Below are 26,415 nucleotides of genomic sequence, written 5' to 3'. Positions count from 1 at the left end.
AAAAAAAATCAATAAAATCATGAATGTGAAGTCCATAAAGACTTTGCTCTTCAAAATGCACTTTTTTTAACAAACGAACTAGAAATCTCTGACCTGCCCTTGTTATTCTCGGGCTAAGCTCTGTGGGGGCAGACCTGCTTTCAGAACCCCTAAACAAAAGAAAATTATATATTTTGAAAATTTCCAAAATCTGAGAAAACGAAAATCAGAATACAAATTTCAAAGTTCTTATTAAAAATTTATTACTCATTACCAACAATCGATAACATATCGTGACCATCACGTCTTCTTCGACGACTTTTCCTTCGCTAAGTTCATACTTTCCTCGAAGTACTGGTTCGGGTGGTTGATTGTCATAGAAGGGGGCTGGTTGTGGGTATACTCGAAATATTTGCCGCAAGCGATTTGGTAGTGACCGGCTTTTGCCAGATCCAAGACGGAATCTATCCCTAAAACAAAAATGCGATACCTCAATCAAGGTGCGTTTGCAAAAGGTGAGTTCAAGTTAATAACGTAACCTCAAATAAAGGAACTGATGACATAACCTCGGATAAGGGATTTTCTACAAATTAAGCTCTTGGAAATGGTTGGAGGAATTGAAATGGAATTTTTTTTCCATATTGTTTTCCATACTAATCTTTTAAAAAAATACATCCCTTTTAGTTAAGTTAAAAAATGTATTTCGAGATTTTTTTTTGTGTCTGGGACTACTTTAGAAGCTTGTATAATTTCACTTAAGACTCGAATACCACTCGATTGATTGATATAAAATTTATAGGTTATGGTCGACACATTACTGGAAAGGTTTAGAAAGTAGTTTGAACAATTTTCAATAGGTCAATTACACGATTTCAATCAATTGTCAATATGGCATGGTAATCATGCACAGTGCAAGAAAATAGCCACTGCAAGGTGTTTTAAAAGGATGTTCGCTACCGCGCTAATTGGTGACGTCATTTAGTGCGTTCGAAAATCGAGAAAGGGAATGATAGGGACTGGACTACGCCCCAACATGGGCATAATAAGTAACGAGAGTCTAGAGACAACCAAATTGATTTTGCTTCAAGCAGTATATGATGGTTGCGTTTTCGGTCGCACTAAATGACGTCACACTGCGTCTTTGAAGTGGTAAAATTAAAATTTGTACATTTTCGTCATTTATAATAAAGGAGGAGGGCCCCTAAGGCTGGTTTCTGCCTAATTTAGTTTTGGCTAAAAAAATCTCAAACATTTTTTTTTAGTACCTAGCAATACCAAATCGTTTCCGCCCTAAACGGACCAACCCCCTCACCCTCATTTCCCCTTCCACCCCCTTAAATGCCGGAGAAACCATCGCTTATTAGAATTCTTGTGAATCTTACATATGAAGAGTTTTTTGGGTCGCTGATTACGAATCTGGTCTCAGAATCACGAAATTCAAAATGGCGGATCCAACATGGCGGACAAGAAAATTAAAATGTCTTCAAAATGCATGAATTCTTTTGTAATGGTTTTTTTTTGGGTCTATGATTACGAATCTGGACTCTAAATCAAGAAATTCAAAATGGCGGATTCAATATCGCGAACAAAAAAATTTAAATGTAAAATGCATGAATTTTTGTGTAGTGGGTTTTTTTGGGTCTCTGATTACGAATCTGAAGGCAGAATTACGAAATTCAAAATGACGTATTCCATATGGCGGACAAGAAAATTAAAAAGATCTCCATAACCCTCAAATATTTGTTTAAAGAAACTTTCTTGGATCACTGATTACAATTATGAATTCAGAATCACAAAATTCAATTCAAAATTTTGTAATGGGTTTTTTTGGGTCTTTGATCTGGACTCTAAATCACGAAATTCAAAACGGCAGATTCAATATGGCGGATAAAAAATTAAAATGTCTAAAATGCATGAATTTTTCTGTAGTGGGGTTTTTTGGGTCTCTGATTATGAATCTGAAGGCAGAATTACGAATTTCAAAATGGCGGACAAGAAAAAAAAATCTTCATAATCCTCAAATATTTGTTTACAGAAACTTTCTTGGATCACTGATTAGAATCATGAAATTTAAAGTGGCGGATCCAATATGGCGGACAACAAAATTGTAGTCTTCAAAGTGCATGAATTTTTTTGTAATGGGGTTTTTTGGGTCTATGATTATGAATCTGGACTCTAAATCACGAAATTCAAAATGGCGGGTTCAATATGGCGGACAAAAAATTAAAATGTATGAATTTTTTTGTAATGGGGTTTTTTGGGTTTTTGATTACGAATCTGGACTCTAAATCACGAAATTCAAAACGGCGGATTCAATATGGCAGATAAAAAATTAAAATGTCTAAAATGCATGAATTTTTGTGTAGTGGGGTTTTTTGGGTCTCTGATTATGAATCTGAAGGCAGAATTACGAAATTCAAAATGGCGGACAAGAAAATTAAAACGATCTCCATAATCCTCAAATATTTGTTTATAGAAACTTTCTTGGATCACTGATTACAATTATGAATTCAGAATCACGAAATTCAAAAGTGGCGGATCCAATATGGTGGACAAGAAAATTGAAATGTCTTCAAAATGCATGAATTTTTTTGTAATGGATTTTTTTGGGTCTATGATTACGAATTTGGACTCTAAATCACGAAATTCAAATCGGCGGATTCAATATGGCGGATAAAAAAATTAAAATGTCTAAAATGCATGAATTTTTGTGTAGTGGGGTTTTTTGGGTCTCTGATTATGAATCTGAAGGCAGAATCACGAAGTTCAAAAGTGGCGGATCCAATATGGCGGACAAGAAAATTGAAATGTCTTTAAAATGCATAATGCATCTTTTTTGTAATGGGGTTTTTTGGGTCTGATTACGAATCTGGATTCAAATCACGAAATTCAAAATGGCGGATTCAATATGGCGGACAAAAAATTAAAATGTCTTTAAAATGCATGAATTTTTGTGTAGTGGGGTTTTTTGGGTTTCTTATTACGAATCTGAAGAAAGAATTACGAAATTCAAAATGACGTATTCCATATGGCGGACAAAAAAATTAAAAAGATCATAATTCTCAAATATTTGTTTACAGAAACTTTCATGGATCACTGATTACAATTATAAATTCAGAATCACGGAATTCAAAGTGGCTAAACAAATATGCACAAACATGTATTGATTTTTTCTTTTTCGTTTTGTTCGATGTAAATGTGTCATCTCATTTAAGGGGGTTTAGAGGGAAAGGAGGGTGAGGGGGTTGGACCGGTTAGGGTGGAAACGATTCATTATTGCTAGTAGGTACTAAAAAAATTTTTTTAACATTTTTTCAGCCAAATATAAATTAGGCCAAAAACTGGCCTTAGGGACCCTCCTCCTTTGTAATATTAAATAAATTTTTTTACCACTGTTAGTTGTCAGTTGCAGCCCACAAATTCCTGCAGTTCTAAAAAAAATTAAACTTCCATGCAGGTTGCCTAACATGTCTCTTACTATTAAAAAATTATTCAAATATAGATACCATTTGATTAGATGAAAATTAAAGTAGATATCAAAACTTTGAACAAGAATGTTGGAATTTAAAACCAAATTTCTGTCAATTTCTTACAAATAAAGAAAATTTGAAATACAGGGACACCAGTATAACTGATGAGTTGAACTGTATTTTTTTTTTAAAACAAAAATCTTAATGCTCACCTTCCGAACTAACCCCATATTCACCCATCTTCTGCTTCAAAATGGGCAGGTCCCAGTGCCTGAACGGACAACCGTGGTGCTCTCCTGGTCCCACATTGTTCATTATAATTTTGGTACAACTATACGGAGAAAAGTCGACTTGTTTACCGGCTTTGCCGTAATTGTAACGGATGTTGTACGTGTACTGCTTATCGAACTTGTCGCCGTCCATGATTTTCGTGAACTCCTCTCTCCAGAATTCCATGGCATCCTCGTAGAGCAGCCCTGTATCGATTTGGAGGCATGGCGAGTTAATTTCATATACAGGGTGTTTTTATTAGGAATCAGATAGTTTAATGGGCCATTCCTGAGGTCGAAATAGGACGATTGAGTCAAATATGTTACGTAAAGTTGCTGCTTTTCAATCTACGGATTATCAACAATTGATAATTTACAGACTCCCTATTTTGACCTTGGAAATTAAAACATCCCGTAGAAACTTTTCCGTGCAAGTTGGATTAGGAACGGAGGGAAGTAAACAAGACTGTACAAACCTATGCCTTTTAAAAACAGACCGTACTGCAGTCTACTGAAATGTTTCAAGTGATGTGTGGATCGTAGTACCTCGTGGTTGTTTCTCATACACAACGGAAAGTGTTTCTTCGAGTAAGCGTCCAAATGGGCAGGATCTAAGCGATCCTTGTCCCCTTTGGCTACATACTCCTTGCCGGTGTAGGTGTTGTGTAAATCATTGAGCAGGGAATTTACTCTGTCATCGTCGATTGACGGCAAACGGTGATTGTAAATCTAATACAAAATAAAATCGTTTGGTGCCTACAGTGACGTTATATAATAATTACAAGCGAAATTGAAGTATTTTTGATTATTGCTTAGTATAAATACAATGCGTTCCAAAAGCATGGTCGATTTTTGAAAGTTCTTCATTAAAGTACAGAGAGTGTGTAGCAGAGACTGTGCTCAAATATTTAACGCTCTATTTTTATGAGAAATCTAAGACTAAATCTACTTACATTCAAGGACTCGCTGAGCTGAGCCCTGAACTTAGACAGCACACACACAACCAAATCGGCTGTAGGAATGAAAGCATATCCCTTCTGTATAAACACTTTTCTGCCTTTTACTAGAGGCACAACTTCTCCAAACGGCACTTTGTAGAAGTCAGTTCCTTCGAACGATACTTCAGTTATGCCTAAAATTAAAAAAAAAAACAAATCGTAGTACACATCAGTCTTTTTCAACAAGAAAAGGATGGTTTTTACGAGGCACTGATCCAAAACTCGGAAAATATATCTAAAAAATTCATATTCGGTGGCATTAGACACAAGCCACTAAACAACAAACTGATGTACTGAAAAGATATTTTATATCTGGCCTGAAGGACCAAAATAAAATAAAGAATGACTTCAATACCTGAGGTGGAAACGACGAGTTCACATTTCAACTCGTCCTTCAGTTCATTGGAGATGGGAGCGTAAGTCAGGTTGTTCTGTTGTAAAAACTTCATTATTCCCTCCTGACTCTGCGATATAAACCTCAATTTGAACCATTCCATTTCCCTGTTAATAAACCACCTACGTAGGTCTTCAGATCGGCAGTAGGCCAGTCGAAGAATGAAGTGCGAGTAATGGTCAGCTCGACGGGCCTGAATGTCTTGCTCCGTTTGGCTTTAAAATAGTTTATTTTATTTAAAAAACGTACAGAATATAATCTCTACACACACTTACGTGCAATATCCGTTTATCAGTCGTATATACTTTTTTAATCCACTTTTCGCCAAGTCCTCCTTGATAGTCTTTTTCCAGTCCTCGGAATACTGTTTGAAACCTTTTAGCGAGGCCTGTTCGATTATCCTGAGTAGCTGTAATCTTTCTAAAGCCAGTTCCTCGAATTCTTCTAGATTTATCACGGTTTGAGGTCTCTCACTGTACATGTTCACGTCGTGGTTATAAAGATCGTTTTCGGGGTGTGCTATGGTCTTTTGGATTTTTCTTCTACGTGCAGTCGTGTCCATTGTGGTTTGTTTTTGGTGAAATAATTCAAAATTTTAACGTTTGCTTTTAATAAAAATATATTTCAGGTCACAGTTTGTGTGCATCAAACTGACGTAGTAAATCGCGCCAAAATTATTTTTGCAGGTTAAGATAATCAGTTGAGAAGAGGAAGAATAGTATTATTTTGCTCTACACGAAATTAAAACTATTTGTGTTTATTGATATAATTAAACTAAAAATTTAAAATTTTTAGAAATCAAACGAACTATTTATACGAGATTTATATTGCTACTAAAGAAAAAATAAGCCCGCAAAATTTTTAATTTTCGTAAATAAATTCATTTAATACATTCACAATTTTTTGCAAGGCTATCGTTGTTATGCAACCTAGTATACACCGAGGTATATGAAGGGTTGCAGGATGTAATTGAACGATATAAATATTTTAATATTTAAATTCTAATAACATTTAAATAAATAGGTACTTTTCAAAAACCTTTGTCCTAATCTTACAATTAAATTAATATTTGTATGAGTTACTACAACTTAGGTGTTGTAAAATATTTTTCTATGGTAAAAACATTATTACCTGTTAATTGAAATTTAATTTAGACGAAGAGCAAAAAAATTTCTGTAGCTTGTTAAGGATTTTGAAAAACAGAATTTTAAAGTCTGTGTGAGAATTTTTCATTATAGAGACAAACAATATATTTGAAAGTAGATGAAAGGAACGAAATTTAACAAGTTCAGAACTGCTGATATATACCTATTTCAGATCATTTACTTCGTACTTTAGGCAATAACAAACTTTTTTAAGAATGTATAAACTGTGATGACTGGTGATATTAACAAAGCAAATCAATTAAAATCGACAATTTAATTCAATCTGTGATATTTAAAGTGTTTCTTGTTATTAACTTTTTAGTTGAGGTAAGTTATCTTATATAATTTTCTCAAGTGTAACCTTTTCGCCTATGAAGTGTTTCATTTTAATCAAGGTATTTTTTGGTTAAATTGTTGTTAAATTAATAATAATTTTCTGCTGGACTTCGAATTGACTCATATATTTCATAATTTCACAATCTGAAGTAGATAAACATAACCTCTACACCTATTTATATTCAATAACTTTACCACTGATATGAGATTTATCATGTCCCTATTCCTTTATCGTGCATGTATATTTTCACGTGTTTTGTGATACCAGAATGTTTCTATTTTAATTTTTTAAGGCGTGTAGTTAAGTTTCAGCTATGATTTTTATTGACTAGGTAGTAATTTATTTAAAAAAAATAATTTAATTGCATTTTAAGGATGTTTTTAGCTGCAGAAGTGTTATAACAATGTAATTAGTAAAATACATTACATATTTAAAATAAATAAATTTAAATTTATGTAGTTTTTTAGCAATAAAATATCTTTTTCAAGGAAATATATATATACAATACCCTTTTCAATATTACTTGTGTTAACCGTTATTTATTGCAAAATGTAACAATATTTTCTTTAACATTGATGAATTTAATCATATTTTAGAATCAATCCATTCCATTCTACATCAGTAGTATCTACTTACCTTGTACAGATTAAGCAAGTCTGCAGTACCAAACATGCTAAACGGAAAACTAAAGTAAAATAATTCTGTTGACAATGCATTTTTTCTAATTTTGCAGGTTTGTTGTTGAATTTTATGCCGTTTTCTATTGGTTATAATAACAGAGGTGAATATCTGCATATTAAATGGTAGAAATATTTTAATTATAGTTTAATTATAAACGTGCAGAAAACATTTTATTGGAGGACTAACAGAAACGGAGAAAACGTGGTTATAAATAAATTAAATGATTTTAGCGATTTTAGTAAAGCTCTTTTTAAAACATTAGGGAATTATCAATGTAGATATTTATTTTGTTAATTTCTAAAAATACTAGTTAAGTTATTTTAATCTATTACAATAATGCTTTGGTTATTTTGTACGATGTAAGTAAATATATGAGCCAGAGTAAATACTTGCTTTTCCATATTATAATCACAATACTTGTTATCATATGTAAAATTTTTACAATCTCTCATTCCAAAATTATGAATAATGTTGAAAGATAACACTTGCAAATATGTCTGTTAAATCCACCTACCTCTATCGTGTTACATATTACCATTGTATAAGTAAATATATACAATGATATTACGTGTCTTGTGGAAGCACGATCCTTCTGTGGTCTATCGGTTAGTATTAAGGAAACTGTAATAAAAATTATTATCTAATATTAAAGTAGCGTGTAAGTTCAGGTATGATTTGTTTCAATTTAGCACACTTAATTGTTTATTATCTATGTAGATGTAGAATAATACAATTTTTTTAATAATTTTACATAATAATAACATGTTTATTTTAATATTTATATGCCTTCATCAGTTACCAGCAAATTTATTAAACTAGTTAAAAGGAAACGAACGGATTTAACTTTAATAGCGAGACATATTTACTTTGTGTGTTGTTTTCATGCGCACATACTAAAATAAAGTTTGCGCAAGTCCATTGCAAAAAGCAATGCATTAAATGATAAAACTCTTCTCATTTTTTTTCCATCCACCATATTGCATCCGCCATTTTGAATTTTGTAATTCTGACTTCAAATTCAGAAAAGATATTCGTACTATTCAAAACGGATCTTGAAAGAAAAAGAAGTAGTTTCAGACGCCATAACAAGTTTTGTGGAGGAAAATTAGTTCCTGATGTAACCTAACCTCAAATATGATGAAAAATTGTATTTTTCGCACGTTCAGTTTAATATACCTCGAAAACCTGAGGCGATGGAGCAATTCTAGGGTCGAATTCGAAGCGTCAGAAATTTTTCGAGATTGTTTTAGGTTTTTGGTTTAAAATTTTTGGTGTTTTTTTTTTTTTGTACAAGCTCTCTTAAATACTGCGTTTTAAACGATGTACTTACTAAGGCAAACACCTTGTATGGTCTATTGAAGTGAAGTTTTGTATTGCAAACAAAATACGTATATTTAAATTACTTAATTTTTTTAATGCCTGATGTATGATTTTTAAATGGCAAAGATGTTTTGATCGCAGTAAGTCATGGAATTATGTGAAGTAGATCTTATGAAGTACATCTTTTCGAAAAAAAATTGAATATCGACCCATGTGTATTAAAAAAAAACAACGGTGGTGCTGCATAAAACAGACCACACTGTAGATTAGATGTCTGAATCTGAAACTTTGGCTAAGAATTTTCGTCTTCTCAAATTTAATTAGAATCGAACAAATTTTTCTGCATTATTTAATTTGACATTATGTAATCTTTCAATTCTTTTGTCATCAACAAGCCTTCAACTACTACATCTATAAACATCATACGATTTTTCTCAAATTCACTAAATGTTACTCTAATTTTTAGGCAGGTAAGATTTTCTACTCTTTTGTGGTTTTTCTTTACTTTACTTTCTTTAGGCTTGTAGATAGTATGTGGTTGGATTCAAGACTGAAAAATAAACAATGAGGTTTTTCTATCTAAAAATGAAGTCATCGGTAGTAACTATATGCATATATTTTGCGTATTTGACAAAGGTAGATAAAAGGAAATGTAAATAAAATTGCTTCTAGTAAATACCGATGCTGATACATTATAAATCACTAGCTAATCAGTCTGTCTGGCGAATGCTGTTGAATTTTGTGAACCGGTGGTATAGTGTAGCAGCAGAGCTTCGAGGTAGATGGATTTGATTCAGGTTGGTGAATTTGCGCGAAAACAGAATAAGAAACGAATTTGTTGCCTTTTAAGAAAAATAATATATTCTACTATCAGCTGTTAGCTGTTGTATTTCTTAAATTATTTTAAAGGTGGTAAGCTAGTTCAAAGAGATTCATAACTTTTTTCTAAAAAAACATCAAATTAAATCAACCAATGTTCCTCGATACCAGAAATATAGGTATGCAAAAAAACATTTGACTCCACAGACAAGACTTAGGGCGTCATACGGGAATTTTGGGAAAATTTCGGAACATCGGCGAAATTTTGTTTCGCTCCGGACCTTCCGATGTCTGTCGTAAGACGTCTGCAGGTTTTCAGGTATCTTTCAGGTTTATTGAAATTTTGAAAACATGGGTGAAAATTCGAAATTCGCTCTTGATATACTGTATTAAAAAAAAGGTTTATTCTTCCTCTTCCACTGCTCGTTTGCCGCTTTTGCTTATCTGTTGAGAAATATTGACTTTCGTAATAAATTTTTCAAAACATTTACAAAATGTTCACCTTCGACACAGAGTTAACAATTTAGGCAATAAAAAAATACGATTCTCCTCGCAATAAAACAATTTGATATGAAAAACATCATTGTTTCACGTTTGATAATTATATCCAAATCCAGATTTATCGGTTGAACAAACTAGTTCTGGGTTGAATTGCCATCAATTTTGTTGGTATAACGCCGTATTGTGTGTACATTTGGAGCAATACATCTCAGACATTGGGAAATAAAAGGCGATAAAGCTAATACTGTTATTTCGTCGGGTATTAGCAATGATTTTTATGTNGTTTGAAAAACGAATAGTGGTCCATATCTCCGCAACCGTTACTTTGCGGACCCATGTTTATTAAGACTTTTCTGCTTATTTTGGTTCATACTATTACCTCCTGAAATATTTTACACTCTTTTTTTAACACCCTGTATATTCTATCAGCTGTTGTAACGCTTATTCTATTTTAAAGGTGGTAAGCTAATTCAAAGAAATTCAAAACTTTTTTTTATAAGAAAACATCAAATGAAACCAACCAATGTTCTTCGATACCAGAAATATCGGTGTGCAAAAATCATCTGACTCCACAGACAAGACTTGGGGCGTCATACGGGAATTTTGGGAAAATTTCGGAACATCGGTGAAATTTTGTTTCGCTCTGGGCCTTCCGATGTCTGTCGTAAGTCGTCTGCAGGTTTCAGGTATCTTTCTTGTCCAAGATCTCGTAGTTTTGGTGGGATTTGTACTCCGCGAATGGCTTTTTGAAGGTTTATTGAATTATTTTGAAAACATTTGTGAAAATTCGAAATTCGCTCGTGATTGAAAAAAATGTTTATTCTTCCTCTTCCACTGCTCGTTTACCGCTTTTGCTTATCTGTTGAGAAATATTGACTTTCGTAATAAATTTTTCAAAACATTTACAAAATGTTCACCTTCGACACAGAGTTAACAATTTAGGCAATAAAAAAATACGATTCTCTCCTCACAATAAAACAATTTGATATGAAAAACATCATTGTTTCACGTTTGATAATTATATCCAAATCCAGACTTATCGGTTGAACAAACTAGTTCTGGGTTGAATTGCCATCAATTTTGTTGGTATAACGCCGTATTGTGTGTACATTTGGAGCAATATATCTCAGACGTTGGGAAATAAAAGGCGATAAAGCTAATACTGTTATTTCGTCGGGTATTAGCAATGATTTTTATGTCCATAACAATAAAGGTCGTCGTTAATAATAACCAGTTTATATATAATTATATAGTCACGAGTATTATACATTTTTTTTTTACAATTAGTGCCAGCGTGTTTGGAAAATATACCTCTCAGGATTCTGGTAAGTGAAGAGCTCTTATGACATTAATAACTGTCCAAAATTTGACATATTAGAGCGTATTTATACAGACTCTTTGAGGAAAACGTACAATAAGTTTGGATTAAAAAAGAAATAGATAATTAGTCTATACCATTGTGCTTTTGTGGAGCAAAAGAGTCATGGCCAACGCCAACTTAGAAAAATAGAGACGTCTACAAATTTTTAACAATGTTTTGATTTGTAAAAATTTGGATTTATTGGAAATCTATCATTAACAATAAATTAGCTTCGTGTATTGTATTTTAATGTATACATATATTGCAAATAGAAACTTTGAAGCGTACTGGCGTCCGTCTCTGGTTAATGGGATGTGAGGTACCACAGTTGACGTTCGAACACGTATTATGATGGCTTCACAGGGGTTCTGCAGCGATTCTCGCCTTAGATTTGGACAATTGACCTCTCCGAATTTTGTTGTGTTGAATTACTAAGGTTAATCAGCATATCCATCGAATATAATTTAAACAACTTTTTTGAAAATAGAACTGATTCAAAAAATAAAAAAGAGTCGTGTTTTTCACAATTCTAAATAATTACCTGATACTTATATATTAACTACTATTGAGGTTTATCGCAAAAGTTGGCATACCAAATTCTCAATTACCTAAAAACTGTACTTGACGCCTAGAATGCGCTCCAGCAAGATGTATCTCGTTTATCAAGTGTTCCCTATGGCGTAATTTAATTGAATTTAATTGTATCAGATTATATATGCCAAAGTGTAAAGATGTATCAATGATTTAATTTTAAGTACAAATTCCTTTAACAGCGAGATCATTTTGTTCATTCAAATTAAATGTGAAAATGTCGCTCCTGAACTCTTGTTAAGACAGAATTTATTTAAAAACAGGAATTAATGCTTTTTATGTCACGATATTTTGGAAATTTTAAAAAGTCTTGAGATCTATACATTTTTTTTTAAGCTGATTTTTTGAGGGGCTCGTAAAACATAAATAAAATAAACTAAAATATTTTGACAAGAGACACGAAAAAAAATATTCGGTTTTTTTGGGCCACCCTAAATTATTTAGGAATAAATCTATTTTTAATAATTCAAAACATTGTTAAAAATTCATGTTCCCCGATATGGTTTCATAAGTTTAAGAAATGTACCTAACAAAGGTCAAAATAAGGTAAATCCGTGACGTGGCGCCCAACGTGGGGCTCAAATGTCCGAGTAACGAAACACCACCCTCACTGAAAGCGACATTACCAAAAGAGAGCCACCTGCTAACATTTCTTATGACATAAATAATTGTCCAAAATTTGTCATATTAGAGCGTATTTATACAGACTCTTTGAGGAAAACGTACCATAAGTTTGGAATAAGAAAAAAAATTGAAAATTGGTCTATATGAGTGTGCTTTTCTTCATAGCCAGCCATCTACAGCAAATGAGCTAAATTTTGATTAGCAGTGCATTTGGGATTAGTAATGACCAACGCCGACCTTTTTATAATTTAGAAAAATAGAAACGATTGCAAAATTTTTCGAAAGAGACTTGAAATTTGACACGTGGCGCCCAACGCGGGGCAACGAAACACCAATATAATTGAAAGACGACATTACCAAAAGAGCTTAAACACATAGTTCCCCTCCAAGAGAACAATAGATGGCTCTGGCAGTCGCATTTTTACGGTGACAATAATTTAAAGAGAACAACAACTCCTTATTTATTTTCTCTAAGTTCCCAGAAGTTCCGAATTTGGCCCGCTCGGTACATAACACACGTCTACAGCATTTCAATCACACAACCTTGCAACGTGACACGGTAATTCCCATACATGTATGTATATACTCTCCATTTCAATTCTCGGACATAATTACCTGGTAAATACAGCAGGGGTTCCAAGTATCTTACCGTAAATCCAACCTTGGCGTTAAGGAAAACAGTACGGTGGCACGGAGCCTTGGCCTTACTGGTGTCAGTACCAGCACATATTTAGCCACGAAATCACATTTCGGTTGAGCTAGCGAAGCGTCAGTTCGTTGCGAAAAAACCGCGTGCTGATAACTTGTGACAGCTGGCGATGAGATAACTGTACAGGGTGAGTGATGAAATATTTCGCAATGTATAACAAGAAACAATGTAGAATATGTAACGTAAAACATGTAATCGTTTTTTTTTTATGGACAATAGAGTAAAACTAAACATAATCTTTACCTTATTTTTCGAATTTCAAATGTCTTCTTTTAGTTTTAATTCTTCTTTTATAGTCCAGTACGCAGATGTTCAGAAATAGTAATTTTCCATAAACCCCATTTTTTTACAAATTGGATATAAATATGCTACAGAAAGAATGTTATTAACAATTTTCGTCGAAAAATTGCTTTTTCAAAATGCTAGATATCATTTTTATTTTAAATTAAATTTGCTACGAGACAGCCTAGCTGCAATTTTTATTTTTACAATTAATGCAAATAATTTTGCAATTAACAAAAATTTAAAAAAATATTTGTTTTATGAAACTTTCGAGGAGTAATCCTCAATTCATGTATAATACTCTCGAAACCCGCTGTTGGACATATGAGTTGTTGCTGAGTTATTGACAATAGACTCTCTTAGTGTGACGTCACATATTTAGGCAACCCGCCGACAACGGGAGGTAACTTACCTCCTTAGGGAAAAAAGCGATTTCGAGTTATAAATGCATATTTTATGAACAAATAAATAGAAATAGTTGATGAAGATTTAGTAACATTTATAAAATCTGGATAATTATTCCCTTGCATTTGTTAATTGTCACATTTTTCTCAAAATGATTTGACCGCTCTATTTCAGTCACCGGAGGCTCAATATTATCTGTCTGATCCATTAGAACAGCATGATGCGACGTACTACTACAACCTGGAGTTGAAGTGTCATTGTAAAGAATCCTGTTGGTTATTTCATTTTTGTTACTTAAACTGTCAGCAACATAACTTTCTGCAATTGTGGCTGATTCCACCCACCATGTCTCTTTATTGCTAATACATCAACTCTCAGTAACGTTGCCGATGTTCTTCGGAATAAATGGCCTGCATATGTTTCCGGATGTTCTAGTTTCAAAAACTGTGCAATCTTATTAGGAATCAGAAAGGGTATTCTTGCCAATTGGTTGGTTGTATCATCTACCTGCTTGATAGCGCAAATTCGTCCTCGACTGGTAAATAATACTTACCTCCTTTATGGTGTAAGTAACTATTTTATACTGGAAATTATGTAAAAAACTGTCACTTTGGCAGATACAAATTGTGAACTAACGCTTAGAACGTGCTACCGATAATCACAACAATAATAAACTAAACACGCTGTATATTCCAATTAAAACATATGTATTACATTCAAACGTAATTTTAATCTCTCACCTTGTACTCGAAGCAGAAGCATTCACTCGATCAATTTTTTATGCCACTCGTCAGATACAAATCTCCAATATATTTATCTGGTACCTACTTCAAAATTCAGTAGACTTAGGTATGTCAAAGCCATAATTTTATCACGTAAAATTGCGTTTTATTAAATCAATACAATGCCAAGATAAGATGTACGTATGCTTGTGTTAATTTGATCAATTAGAGCATCAGCTGGATCACTTGACTCACGTTCCTATGTTATTACAGAGTGCCATGGATTCGTCTAGTCAATGAATTTTTGGGTGTGGAGTTGTGTGTACCACCGATTTTGTGCAGTGCGAACTTGAGTTTGGCCTTTTTGGTACGCTATGGAGCCCAGCGAGAAGCAGAGGTTGGAGTATGAATTGAACGGGTATGTCTTTTTTTAAGTCTGTTTAGATTTGTACAAACTGGACAAGTTCGGTTGATTATTAGTCCTGGGGTTCCACGAACTGAACGAATTTAGCAGTTTTTAATCCCAGGATCGGTACGAACTGCACAGGTGTGGCACTTTTTAATCCTTTAATCTATGAATTTGTATAAAAATGTCCTATTTCTACACATTTTGTGATTTTCCTATTTTTTCGCTTAGTTATGCCGTACATTAAAGTAAAGTTGAGAGAGTAAAATAAGACAACAAATTACTGATTTAAATGCACTTCCTCTTTCACAAAAAATAGTTAAAGAATAAAATAACATTTTCGTCTCCTTTATTGTTAAAACAAACTATCAAATCTCAGAAAATTTCGGTTAAAGAACGGATTATTATTAAAAAAATTAGAAATAACATGTGATCCGTTTGGTAGATCTGCTGTTATCTGAAGTAGCACCACTTACAATTTAGTAGCTATGATAAAAACGAATGCTATTGCCAGTAAGTTACACAAGCACGAATTTCGTACATACATAGTAATAATTTGGATAAATATTAATCTGTAGTGGATTTCATAATATTGAACAACTTAATTAAATGTTGAAGTGGTGCAAAGGTTCCAAAATTGCAAACGAAGTAAACAAAAACATGTCGATTAATTAACTATCATAAAAAATATATTGACTTTTGTGATTAAGAGGTATTTTAGGAAGCAAAAATAAGTTGTACAGAGCGTTTCGTAGGCCCGTGTCATAATTTGAGGACTGTTTTATGCCACGAAGTCTTGACTGATCACAGCTCTCTGAAGATGTATTGATCGATTAAATTCGAGGTAATGGTTTAACATTAAAAGTCATTCACTGAATTGATGTATTAAATCTGTCAACCAGTGGTGGAGGTACTGGCAGACTATAGTCTTTTTATCTTAAAAGCATGTACAGGAATAGGGTAGCTTTCCATTATTTTTTTCAAAAGATTTGATTGAAATATATCTTTCCAGCATAGTGCTATTCTAACATCGTTTTCCACCTCATAAAGTCGTTCTTTCTTTCTATAAAATTGTTCTTTCTCTATTTGACGTTTTCTATCACTTTATAACATCGATTTTTCTATTTGTAACATTATTCTTTCGCTCTATAAAACAATTGTTTCTCTCTGCAATTCGGCAGATGACTTACGTCACTTGCTTCCCCATCATTAACAGGAATAAAAAGAGGGCAACAATAGCAAAGTTGTGTGTTAAATTCGTATTCTCGTGGATTATTATGTTGATGATAATTTGACTGAAAGGTGATCGTGCACCTCCATACTTCTGTCAGGTAGGGAAGGGGTTACCAGGATGCTCAAGTGTCTCTCCCTCAACGGACGTTTGGTTTAGTACTTCGACATTGTCGTTCTTCCTCTATTGATGACGAGATTGCTTGGCCTTGAGATAATGGTTGACCAACCATTTTGTACCTAGAGACGCAGTTGTACCTCAAAATACCTTAGTTTATTTTTTGTATGTTTATTTTGCACTTGACGCATGTGCTGTACCTATTATTGTGGAAGCTTTAGCAGGGTGTCCCACCACGAAATCCATCGATGGATATCTGAGAAACCGCTAGAAGGATTTTTTTGAAATTGTGATGGTGTTATACGGACCGTGGGGCCTACCAAGCTAAAATATTTTCAAGGACATCGTACTTCCGGTTATACCGGAAGTCGATACTAACTTTCTTATTTTAACGGGAACCCCCTGTATATTATTGCATTTTTGGAAAGAGCATCTATTTTTAAGTTGAAAACATATAGCATACTCCATACTTAGAATTGACCGTTTCCGAGATATTTTGATTTTTAAGCAAAAATTGACAGATGCAGACTATCAGCAAAATTTAGTTTTCTCGGAAACATGGATTTATTTTTTTTTTGTGGAAATTGGGCATTTTGTAGAGGAAGACCTAATTTATCGAATTTGACATGAAAATTTTCCAGTTTTTAAACAGGGTGGTCAAAAAAATTATCGAATTGAAGTTCAGAAAATGTGGAAAACTCGAAATTTTTAAATGGAAACCCCTAATTTTTGTAACGTATTCGCATTCTACACTAATATTAAGTGTAACTTTGTTAAAGTTTCTCTGTACCTAAACCCAGTGGCTTTCATTTTATTTACGAATAAACATTTCCCTTTTCTTGAATTTTCCAAATAAAAGTTTATTAGGAAAAAGAGAGCTTTATAACAGGAAAAAAATTTGGGTATGTTTCTGATGACGTCATTAGTCGTTTCTGTCAAATCCCAAAGAAAATACTTTCGACTGAAAATGGAGTTTACCTCATCCCATTTAATACCACGTGTCCCAAATTTTATGTACACCCTGCACTTATTATTTTTAACCTGAACTTATCACAAACGAATGTCTTTAAGCTTTCAAGCATTTTTTTTTTAGATGACCTCTAGATTAAAATTCTGCCTCATTCCCTAGTTTTAGGCAACCACACTACTGAGCTAGTGATTCCTTAAATCTCTGCGGCTGTCACCTGCCTGGCTCTTATTTATAAGATAAGGATAGATTCGTCAGTATTTACCGATACATTACGTAGTACACCTCTCTACGTTACGTAAAGAAACTACTATTAATAATAATAATAAGCGATTATCTAAACCGGAAGATAATACGTGTAGAAGTTTGCTGTTAGAAATGGTTATATCTTAATAATGCAAAAAGTAAATTCAAAACAGAACCTGTTAATCACGCAAAATTACTTAGTGTACCTATGCCAAATGTGATGATTGAAATTTGCATAAGCTTTGGATTGTAAATAACACTTATTTTTTTATTTTCTTTCGGTAATGGGACTATTCTACATAATTTACAGTTAAATTAATATAAACATTTGTCTTAGTGCATGTGCATTTGTTAAATAATGAACCTGAGTATATAAAAAATTAACCACTGGGCGGAGTTGGTAGTTTCAAGGTCATTCGTATGTTAATCACTATCATCAAATTTTAGCAATAGCTGATTCATCATGACCTTATTAAAATAGCCTAGTATTTATTTCTAATAGAATTAAATGGATGTAATTTGATGTAATTGATGATTTTTAACATATTTTCATTATTAACTTTGATTTGCAATTTAGATACAAAAACTGAAGTGCACTGACTACACAGAGCAAAGAGAGTTCTTTAAATGGATTATGAAACAACAAGTGGATATATTTTTAGTTAAAATGGTGCAAATAATCCATTGTTAAATTTACGCAAGTTATTTTCGTAACATTCTGTATAAAAATTTCCTTACAGAAACAATCGTGTATCAAAATGTCTGGGTCATTTATCGTGGAACACTCAGTATACTAGTAATTAATTCGCATAAGGATAACTTGCTTGGTAAAAAAAAACTATTCCCCCTGTTCTACAAACTCACGAGGCCATATCAAGGTCCCGGTCAGTGCTTCGTTTTTGCTTTTTTATTAAACTGAAATATTTATTTTGCTTAATAGTTACGGACGGTGGAATTTGTTTATAAGGGAGATACTATCCCACAAAGTCCATATTGTGCATTGCAATAGAACCATACTCGGTATAATTCGTATGTGAATTGAATTTAAAACGGTTATCGTTGTTGTCCTCATCTGTAAGCGGTTGTAGTGTTGGAAAAATGAAAGCGATACTAAAATTGTAAGTAAAAAATAAATTGGAAGAAAAAGTATTTTTATTTTACATTTTTCGAAAAAAAAAACTTGATAAAAGTTTTGGCTTGCATTTAAAATGAGGTGGCCATGGAAATAGTTGATATTTCATGTAGGGAGTGTCCAGAAAATTAAAAAATATGATAATGTCATATGAGTAAACCTTTATTTTTACACATTTATAGATATTATTTTTTTTTAAGTCGTCCTTGTACATTTTGAGGACCGTTGTCCGCTGTAATTAAAACCCTGTTACTGCTACTGCTCTGAGTTCGGAAGGTGCGGCTCTTAACAGGGCCGTACTCGGCTGACTCTTGTCAATTTTTGATTTCAGTTTGCTAGATTTTGTTCTAGTTGTTCGATGCTTTTAGTTTATTTGTAGTCAATATGTCTATTTAAACATTTGTACAAAGTGTTTCAATTTATAAGGTATATAAGTTATTAAAACAATAATTAAAAAAATGATGAAACCCATATAGAGGGTGTTAATGAATAGGTGTTACAAATCGATATGGTATGTAAAAAATCCAAAAATAAGTGCAGTTTGCTTAATAAATATATATCCTAAAGCGGCTCATTTTCGAGATACAGGGCGTTGAAATTTAAAAATAATAAACTATTTTTTCCTGTAGCTCCGGTATTAGTTAATATTTCTTTATCAAACTCAACAGNGAAGAAGCCAATAAATGGTTTCTGCCATATTTATGCATCCTTTAAGCTAGTAAATCTGTCTGTTGAGTTTGATAAAGAAATATTAACTAATACCGGAGCTACAGGAAAAAATAGTTTATTATTTTTAAATTTCAACGCCCTGTATCTCGAAAATGAGCCGCTTTAGGACATATGTTTATTAAGTAAACTGCAATTATTTTTGGATTTTTTACATACCATATCCGTTTGTAACACCTATTCATTAACACCCTGTATATTTTTAAATAAATTTTAAAAAGACAAATATTTGGAAACTAACTTGCCTCCTACTTCGAATTTTTTTGGGTCAAATTTAAAAAAACTTTATTAGTGATTTTTTTATCCGGAATATAATAATACCACATTCTACGTCATTCAAAATTTTATCCCGTACCAAATTTCATTAAAATCTATCCAAGAAAAGAGGGAAATTTACACTTCACACTTACAGTTTATAGGATGTGCCATTGTACTACCACTGGTCGTAGGAAGGTCGGTATGACGTAGTGAAAAATGTTTTGGTATTTATCTTTTTTTAAGCACACATGTTCACCTCAAAAAAATTTAAAAAAATTAGGCAGTGTTAAAATTGCAAGAACGGTGAATTAAAAAAATAATAATGACATTTTCCAAAAATTGGATTTTAAAAAAATCGTAGCATGATTTACACTTTTGAAGTTACAGATTCCATATACAGTGTGTCCCAGAATATGTGGGTAATCTCTCGGATTTATACAGGGGTCGTTAAAATAACATGCCAAGTTCCTATAAAAATTTTCCCTATAGGGCCCCCCTACGGAGATACAGGCCCCTAAAAGACGCCCCTGAAAATCGATTTTTTTTTAATAACATTTAAAATACTTTGTGTAATTTAATTATTTTTTAATACGATGGACAACGAATAAAGGTGGCAATTTTTTTTAGATATGCACGGAAAGAATGCCAATTTCATCGGTTTATTTCTCTTTACGGGTATAATAAAAATCATATTAAACAAACATAGTTTTTTCTCGAAAACAGTTCATTTTATCGATATCAACCAAGAGTGCGTTTTTTTAGTTTAAGGTTCAAGCTATATTAAAATATTATTTTTGTGCCTTTATCGTAAATGGTGTAAAACAATTGACATTATTGTGCTACAGCTAGTCCGGCCCTGGCAAACCAAATAAGCCAAATTGTTTTCATGGGTCAATTTTTAAGGAGTCTTATCTGTTGTCCATCGTATTAAAAAATAATTAAATGACACAAAGTATTTTAAAAGTTATTTAAAAAAATCGATTTCCAGGTGCGTCCTTTAGGGGCCTGTATCTCCGTAAAGGGGGCCCCTTAGGGAAAATTTTTATAGTAACTTGTCCTGTTATTTTAACGTCCTTTGTAGAACTCCGAGAGATTGCCACATATTCTGCGACACCCTGTATATTTTAGAGTCACTTTAAAAATAAATGTCTTAGTTGAGCACAAAATTTAAAATTCATTCTGTTTTAAAAAAACAAATTATTTATTAAGAATATAATTTCTCTCCAGGGCATTTAAAAACAAAATGACGTAACGACTGTGCTATTTTGTCATTGCTATGTCAAATGTTTTGTATAATTGATAAATATAACTAATAAATCTAAAGTTACACTTACATTTCATAACTTACAAACACTCCACTATAATGTACTTCTTTACTTTGATTATCCTAGTATGAGGAATTCCAGTCAGCAGTTCAATGAATAGGTTAAAGGTTTATTAACATGCTTCTTGTCATATGACTGTGTTTACCCTGATATTAATGACATATTATGTAAGTTATCAAATGGATGTAATCTTGTTTGCCACTCATTTGTTAAGAGGAATCGTTCCTAACAGCTTCCTCAAATCTGTAAACACAAATTGTTTTCCAATATTCAGTAATTTGCGTAGAAATAGTAGATTTACATGTTCTTTCATCTAAAGTAAGTCAATAGCGATATAAGATACCTGTAAGTCACTAACGGCCGATGAGCTACTTTATAAACAGGCTAAGATTATATTTTTCCAGCTCATATAATAAATACACAAATCTTACAGATAATAGTCTATATCACTAACATAGCTAACGCGAACTACTCCCAGCTCATTTATTGATATAATGTATGTCACCAATTACCAGTTTATTATTGATTAGCTCATATATGTAGACGTGCCCCTTTTGATTTGAGCTAACTAACATTAACAATACTTGCAGCTAGTCTAACTGTTACTTGTATTATTGGTAATGACCTATAAGCTACAAATTAGCTCATAGCTTCCTACTGATTTGAGATGAGCTATATAACTTATGATTAATCTTGGGATAAACATACATAACTTTCGAAATATATATTTTGGGGTTAATATCGACTATAGAAAACTGTTTCCTAATATATCTTTTTGTTTGCTTATGGATTTACTCTTGTTTGTCACTCATTTACTAAGAGGAATTGTTCCTAACAAATTTGTAAAGAATATGTATTATTTTCCAACATTTAGTCACTAGCAATGTGTCATTAATGAGCTGCAAGTCATAATAATTAGCTCATATCTTGTAGCTTCTATAGGTATAAACCCATTCTGATTTAAGCTATTTCACCAACTGGATAAGGTTATATTTTTCCAGTTCATATAAATACGCAGCTTAAATTACAATAGGTGTGAGGTATCCTGTTAATGAATTATATAGCTATAAGTCGTATCTATGTAGCTCATACTGATAATGGTCTTGCATAATTTGAGCTATCTCACTAACATGGCTAAGAAACTTCGACCATTGATATAATTTATATCACTAATAACTTATGAATTTACAGGTTATTATTGATTAGCTCATACGTACTTATGTAGCTCATATAGACATATCCCTTCTGATTTGAGCTAACTAACATTAACTCTTTTCTTGTAGCTCATATAACTATTATGAGATATGTTGCTATTGACTATATATTAGCTCATACAAAAATAACTCCCTGTTGATTTGAGCTATGTCACTTATAACTTTAATCATCTTTAGGTATACAATTATAACTTTTGAAATTTGTGTTTTGTGTTCCCTGTCGACTATAGAAAACTATTTTCTAATGTATCTTTATGCCGAGACCTCTTAAACTTGTTTGTCTATGAAAAATTTCAACAACAACAACAGCAAACATGTCCAAGAGGAAGACGTCTAGTATTATCCGTAAAAACGAAAGATTAAGGCATCACATGCTTTCTTATCTTCGTAATTATTATTTATGTAGGCATAAAAATACGAATTATTTTATATATTTATTTCTTATTTACTTTAGTGTGCCTTACTAACATTTAGAACTAGTGACTATAAGCGTGTCGTCTACAGTTTCATGTAGCTTATCTTTTTCTTTAATTATGTTGCACCTGCCTGGGTAAAAGTTCGTACGGTTTTCCCTTATTGTTTTTTAAATGTTTCTGAATAATTTCAATATGGATGATGACGAGAAAAAGCCTCTGTTGATGAGGAAAACTTATACGACGTACAGAAGGTAAACATATTTTATTCTCCTACTTTTTCTTTCAATTAAAAAAAATGACAAAGAAAGACATCCATTGACAGGTTTTGGGTTAGGTAGTGTCATGTTTTATATGTCAAGTGACAGGTGGAACTGACAATGTGCAATATATCTTCGAATAGTTTTTTAAGTTATGGTTATATTACGAATAACTTATTTCTTTCAGTGTTATGAAAAATGAGTACGATGGGACATCGCCATTACAAGTGGAAAGACCCATTTACCAAATAGAAGACTTGAACAGAGATACGTTGTATGAAAAACCTAATAGAACTCGTAAGTAAACTTTTAATATATATCTTTAATACACAATTGAAACATTCATCAAGGAATTGAGATAATCTAGAAAGACTGTAGATTTGTTTTTTTTTATATTCGTTTCCATCACTTTCTGGTTCGAATCCAATGGTAGAACTAAAATTATATTTTTTTGAAAGCTTAAAAATGAAAAACATAATTTGATGTAGGAGCTGCAGCATGTTAGATCTTCCAGCAGTCCACCGCGATTTTCCTTTCCTTGTTCTGTTTTTTGAGCCCTTTGAACTGCACAAACACATCTACGAGCTGCGGTGTAAAATCTCCAAGAAAAAAGCATACGATCGCGATGCTTTGGCAGCATTTTGGTGACACTCCCCGTAGACTAACATCAAAATATTGAAACTCTCGTTGAAGAATTCAATCAGTATTATCTTCATCTGTTTGTTTAGTATCGCAGGCGTTGTTTTGATGAATCAGGCGTTTTTGTATATACAGGATGTACATAAGCAAATGCGAAAACATTAAGGAATTCAAATTAAAAAGGGGATTTCATGTAAAAAAATATTGCCGACCCTCCTTCCAAATTTATGATCTTTCAAACTTAAACGTTAAAATTAAAACCTCACTTTCGAGCTATACAAAATATAGTTATATTTTTTCTTTATCTAGATCTAGATAAAAACAAAGTTATTTTTACACAACACTTTTGGTGCCTTCTAGTCACATTTTTTTGTTTTATAACTTATTTTTCATTATTTTCTTTAATTCGTTTTGTTAATTTTGTTAATTGTTTTACCAATTATTTTTCATTATCATTCCCATTAATTGCTTCTTTCACATCTAATTTTCCATCGTGTTGCATTCTTAGATATTTAATTTTTGAAAGTGTATTTGTTTCTTGTCGCATGTTCATTTTTTCTTGTCCATATTTTCCAACTCGAAAATTTTCCCTATATTATTTGAACACACATCTTATAACCCTAAAAATGTTTTAATGTTACGCCACTGCACGATATAAGCGCATTGGGAATTTTAATATATACGACTGCTTTCGTAGTTTTTATTATTTTTAATTGCCGTGTTTAGCAATATTTGTGAAGCAATTAGCTAAATATTAACAAGATAAGGAATTGTTTTGTTTTGGGTTATTTTAGGAGTATGTTGGGATTTACGCGAATTTTAAAAAAGTGCAAAAATTAATATACTTTTCTTATTCAGCCACTTCATCAACTGAATGGGTGCTAAACATATTTCGATTAATCCAAAACAACACCAACAGCAATAAAATTAAACCGCAATTGATACGCACGAAAAACATTGCATGTCGTAGCTTCCCAGTGTGTGTGTGCTGTTTTTTGATGCCGCACTAACTTGTCCAGCGGCGAGGTATGAAAATTACAAAAAGAAGCTTTAAAAAATCGACGGAATTTGAGAAAATAGACTTATGCGTTTCCAAAAGTTAAATAAAGGTTAGAAATACCATTTCCATTCAAACATATACCTCGTAGGCACCTATATTTGATTTACTGTCACTTTATCGTCGACGTATAGACAGCTAAAACGTCACCTTTGAAGCGCCAGCGACCAAGATTTTAACGTCTTTTCTTATAGTTAGGTCTAGATGTCGTAAAACCTGCAGTTCAATACACCCTGTAGCAGTTATAAAGAAGACAGTGCCTATACTATCATGGTTACCTGAGTACAGTTGGAGAAAGAGTTTTTTCAACGATATTATTAGTGGTATTACGGTGGCCATCATGCACATACCACAAGTAAGTGGAAAATAGAAGATATTTTCCATTGAAAGATTATACTAAATCAGAAATAAATATTTACAGGGTATGGCTTATGGATTGCTAGGTGGTGTGCCGCCGGTGGTGGGGATCTACATGGCCTTCTTCCCAGTTCTAGTCTATTTTATTTTTGGCACATCGAGGCATGTTTCCATGGGTAAGTAATATTATAACCACATCAGTAAGTTCAAGACTATTACTTGGAATCAAACTAGTTTTATAGATGAAATAAAGTCCGTTCATTTCCTGCAAGTTAATGTCAATTTAGATTTTGAGGTTATGTTATTGGTTTGTTCCTTCGCCCGCTGCTAATGAGTCACTCTTGAGCTAACCAATCGGCTGATGCCTCTTGTGTTTTGTTTCTCCAGGTACCTTTGCCATAGTGTGTCTGATGACAGGAAAAGTGGTGAGCCAGTACACCACGATAGAAATAACACAAGACGGGACCCTTAAACCCGTGATGGCCGAATGGAATCGTACTAGTAGCGACACCTTTCCGCAATACACGAACGTGGAAGTTGCGATGACGGTCACCTTCACGGTAGCCATGATACAGGTTGGTAAACTGGTTTCAACAATTTTATAACAATTTTTATTAAGTAAAACTAGAAAGGCAGGCAAACTCCGCTGACGCGGATTTTTCATTAAAACATTTTAATAAATAAAAACAAAGTTAAAAGTGAAAAGAGGAAAAATTGCCCGTTTCAGAAGTGGATCAATTTTTTGGAACACCCAGTACGTATATGGATTTTCTAAAAAGCGGCTGGTCAGTAAATATTCAACTTTTCTTCAAATGGTTTCATGAAAAAATTAACAAAATGAATCAGAGAAAATCTGGTCCACCTGTGTCAGTTTTATGAAACATCCTGTACAGAAATTGCAAAAAACATTTAGTTAATAAGATACCGTGTGTAGAAATATCTATTTGAAAATTTAGGTAGGTAGTGAAATGAGAAAAAAATCCTAGTCCGTCTGTGTCATTTTTATGAAACACTTAGTATATAAATTCCTCTTGTGTTCTACAAGAAGCCTCTAGACCGATAATTTTAACTTGGGTCAGTTATGTAGAACATGCAGTATATGGACTTTCAAAAAAACCCTTTGGTTAACTTTTCATGTAAATATTTCAATAAAAAAATTTGGAAAATTGAAAAGATAAGTAAAATCAAAGTTCACCTGTGCCATTTTTATGAAACATTCGGTACATACCTTTGTAGAAAGCATATATGATTACTACGATATCAGATTTTTCATAAAAATATTGCAATCAATAAAATGAAATATATAGGAGCCTCTGGACTGTTCGAGTTTCAACGCAATATTTTAGACGCCCTGTATATAGAAACCTATTTGAAATTTTATATTTTTTTGTTATAGAAAGTTTTAAAAAGATGAATCCATATATAAAATTAAATTACGGCAGTAAATAAAAAAAAATCTTA

The 26,415-nt window shown here is 32.6% G+C and overlaps 2 protein-coding genes across 5 annotated transcripts in view; one reads left to right on the top strand and one right to left on the bottom strand.

Moving 5' to 3' along the window:
* Window positions 1–39: 39 nt before the first annotated feature.
* LOC108915417 (DNA primase large subunit) lies at window positions 40–5,789 on the bottom strand. Its single transcript, XM_018721445.1, has 7 exons — window positions 5,386–5,789; window positions 5,072–5,325; window positions 4,672–4,850; window positions 4,195–4,447; window positions 3,662–3,925; window positions 254–449; window positions 40–149 (listed from the first exon to the last, which is right to left on the bottom strand). The coding sequence occupies exons 1-6, from the start codon at window positions 5,670–5,672 to the stop codon at window positions 280–282; spliced, it is 1,407 nt and encodes a 468-aa protein (XP_018576961.1). The 5' UTR covers window positions 5,673–5,789; the 3' UTR covers window positions 40–149; window positions 254–279.
* A 7,429-nt stretch (window positions 5,790–13,218) lies between these two features.
* The window catches only part of LOC108915440 (solute carrier family 26 member 10), a 34,881-nt gene continuing 21,684 nt past the window's right edge, over window positions 13,219–26,415 (top strand). For 2 of the 4 annotated variants that reach the window (XM_023455295.1, XM_018721469.2), the window contains exons 1-5: window positions 22,784–22,895; window positions 23,089–23,198; window positions 24,792–24,952; window positions 25,019–25,130; window positions 25,342–25,529. In XM_023455295.1, coding sequence (XP_023311063.1) covers window positions 22,816–22,895; window positions 23,089–23,198; window positions 24,792–24,952; window positions 25,019–25,130; window positions 25,342–25,529 — 651 coding nt within the window. In that variant the 5' untranslated portion in view covers window positions 22,784–22,815. Of the gene's footprint in view, window positions 13,325–14,881; window positions 15,025–18,557; window positions 18,692–22,783; window positions 22,896–23,088; window positions 23,199–24,791; window positions 24,953–25,018; window positions 25,131–25,341; window positions 25,530–26,415 lie in introns of those variants that run through there. The other 2 variants (XM_023455296.1, XM_023455297.1) reach the window with 2 other exon arrangements.

This window comes from Anoplophora glabripennis, unplaced genomic scaffold, assembly GCF_000390285.2.
Source record: "Anoplophora glabripennis isolate ALB-LARVAE unplaced genomic scaffold, Agla_2.0 scaffold155, whole genome shotgun sequence".
In the NCBI taxonomy this organism is placed as follows: domain Eukaryota; kingdom Metazoa; phylum Arthropoda; class Insecta; order Coleoptera; family Cerambycidae; genus Anoplophora; species Anoplophora glabripennis.
The sequence above is the reverse complement of the archived record's forward strand: the minus strand, read 5'-3'. Positions and strand labels throughout refer to the sequence as shown.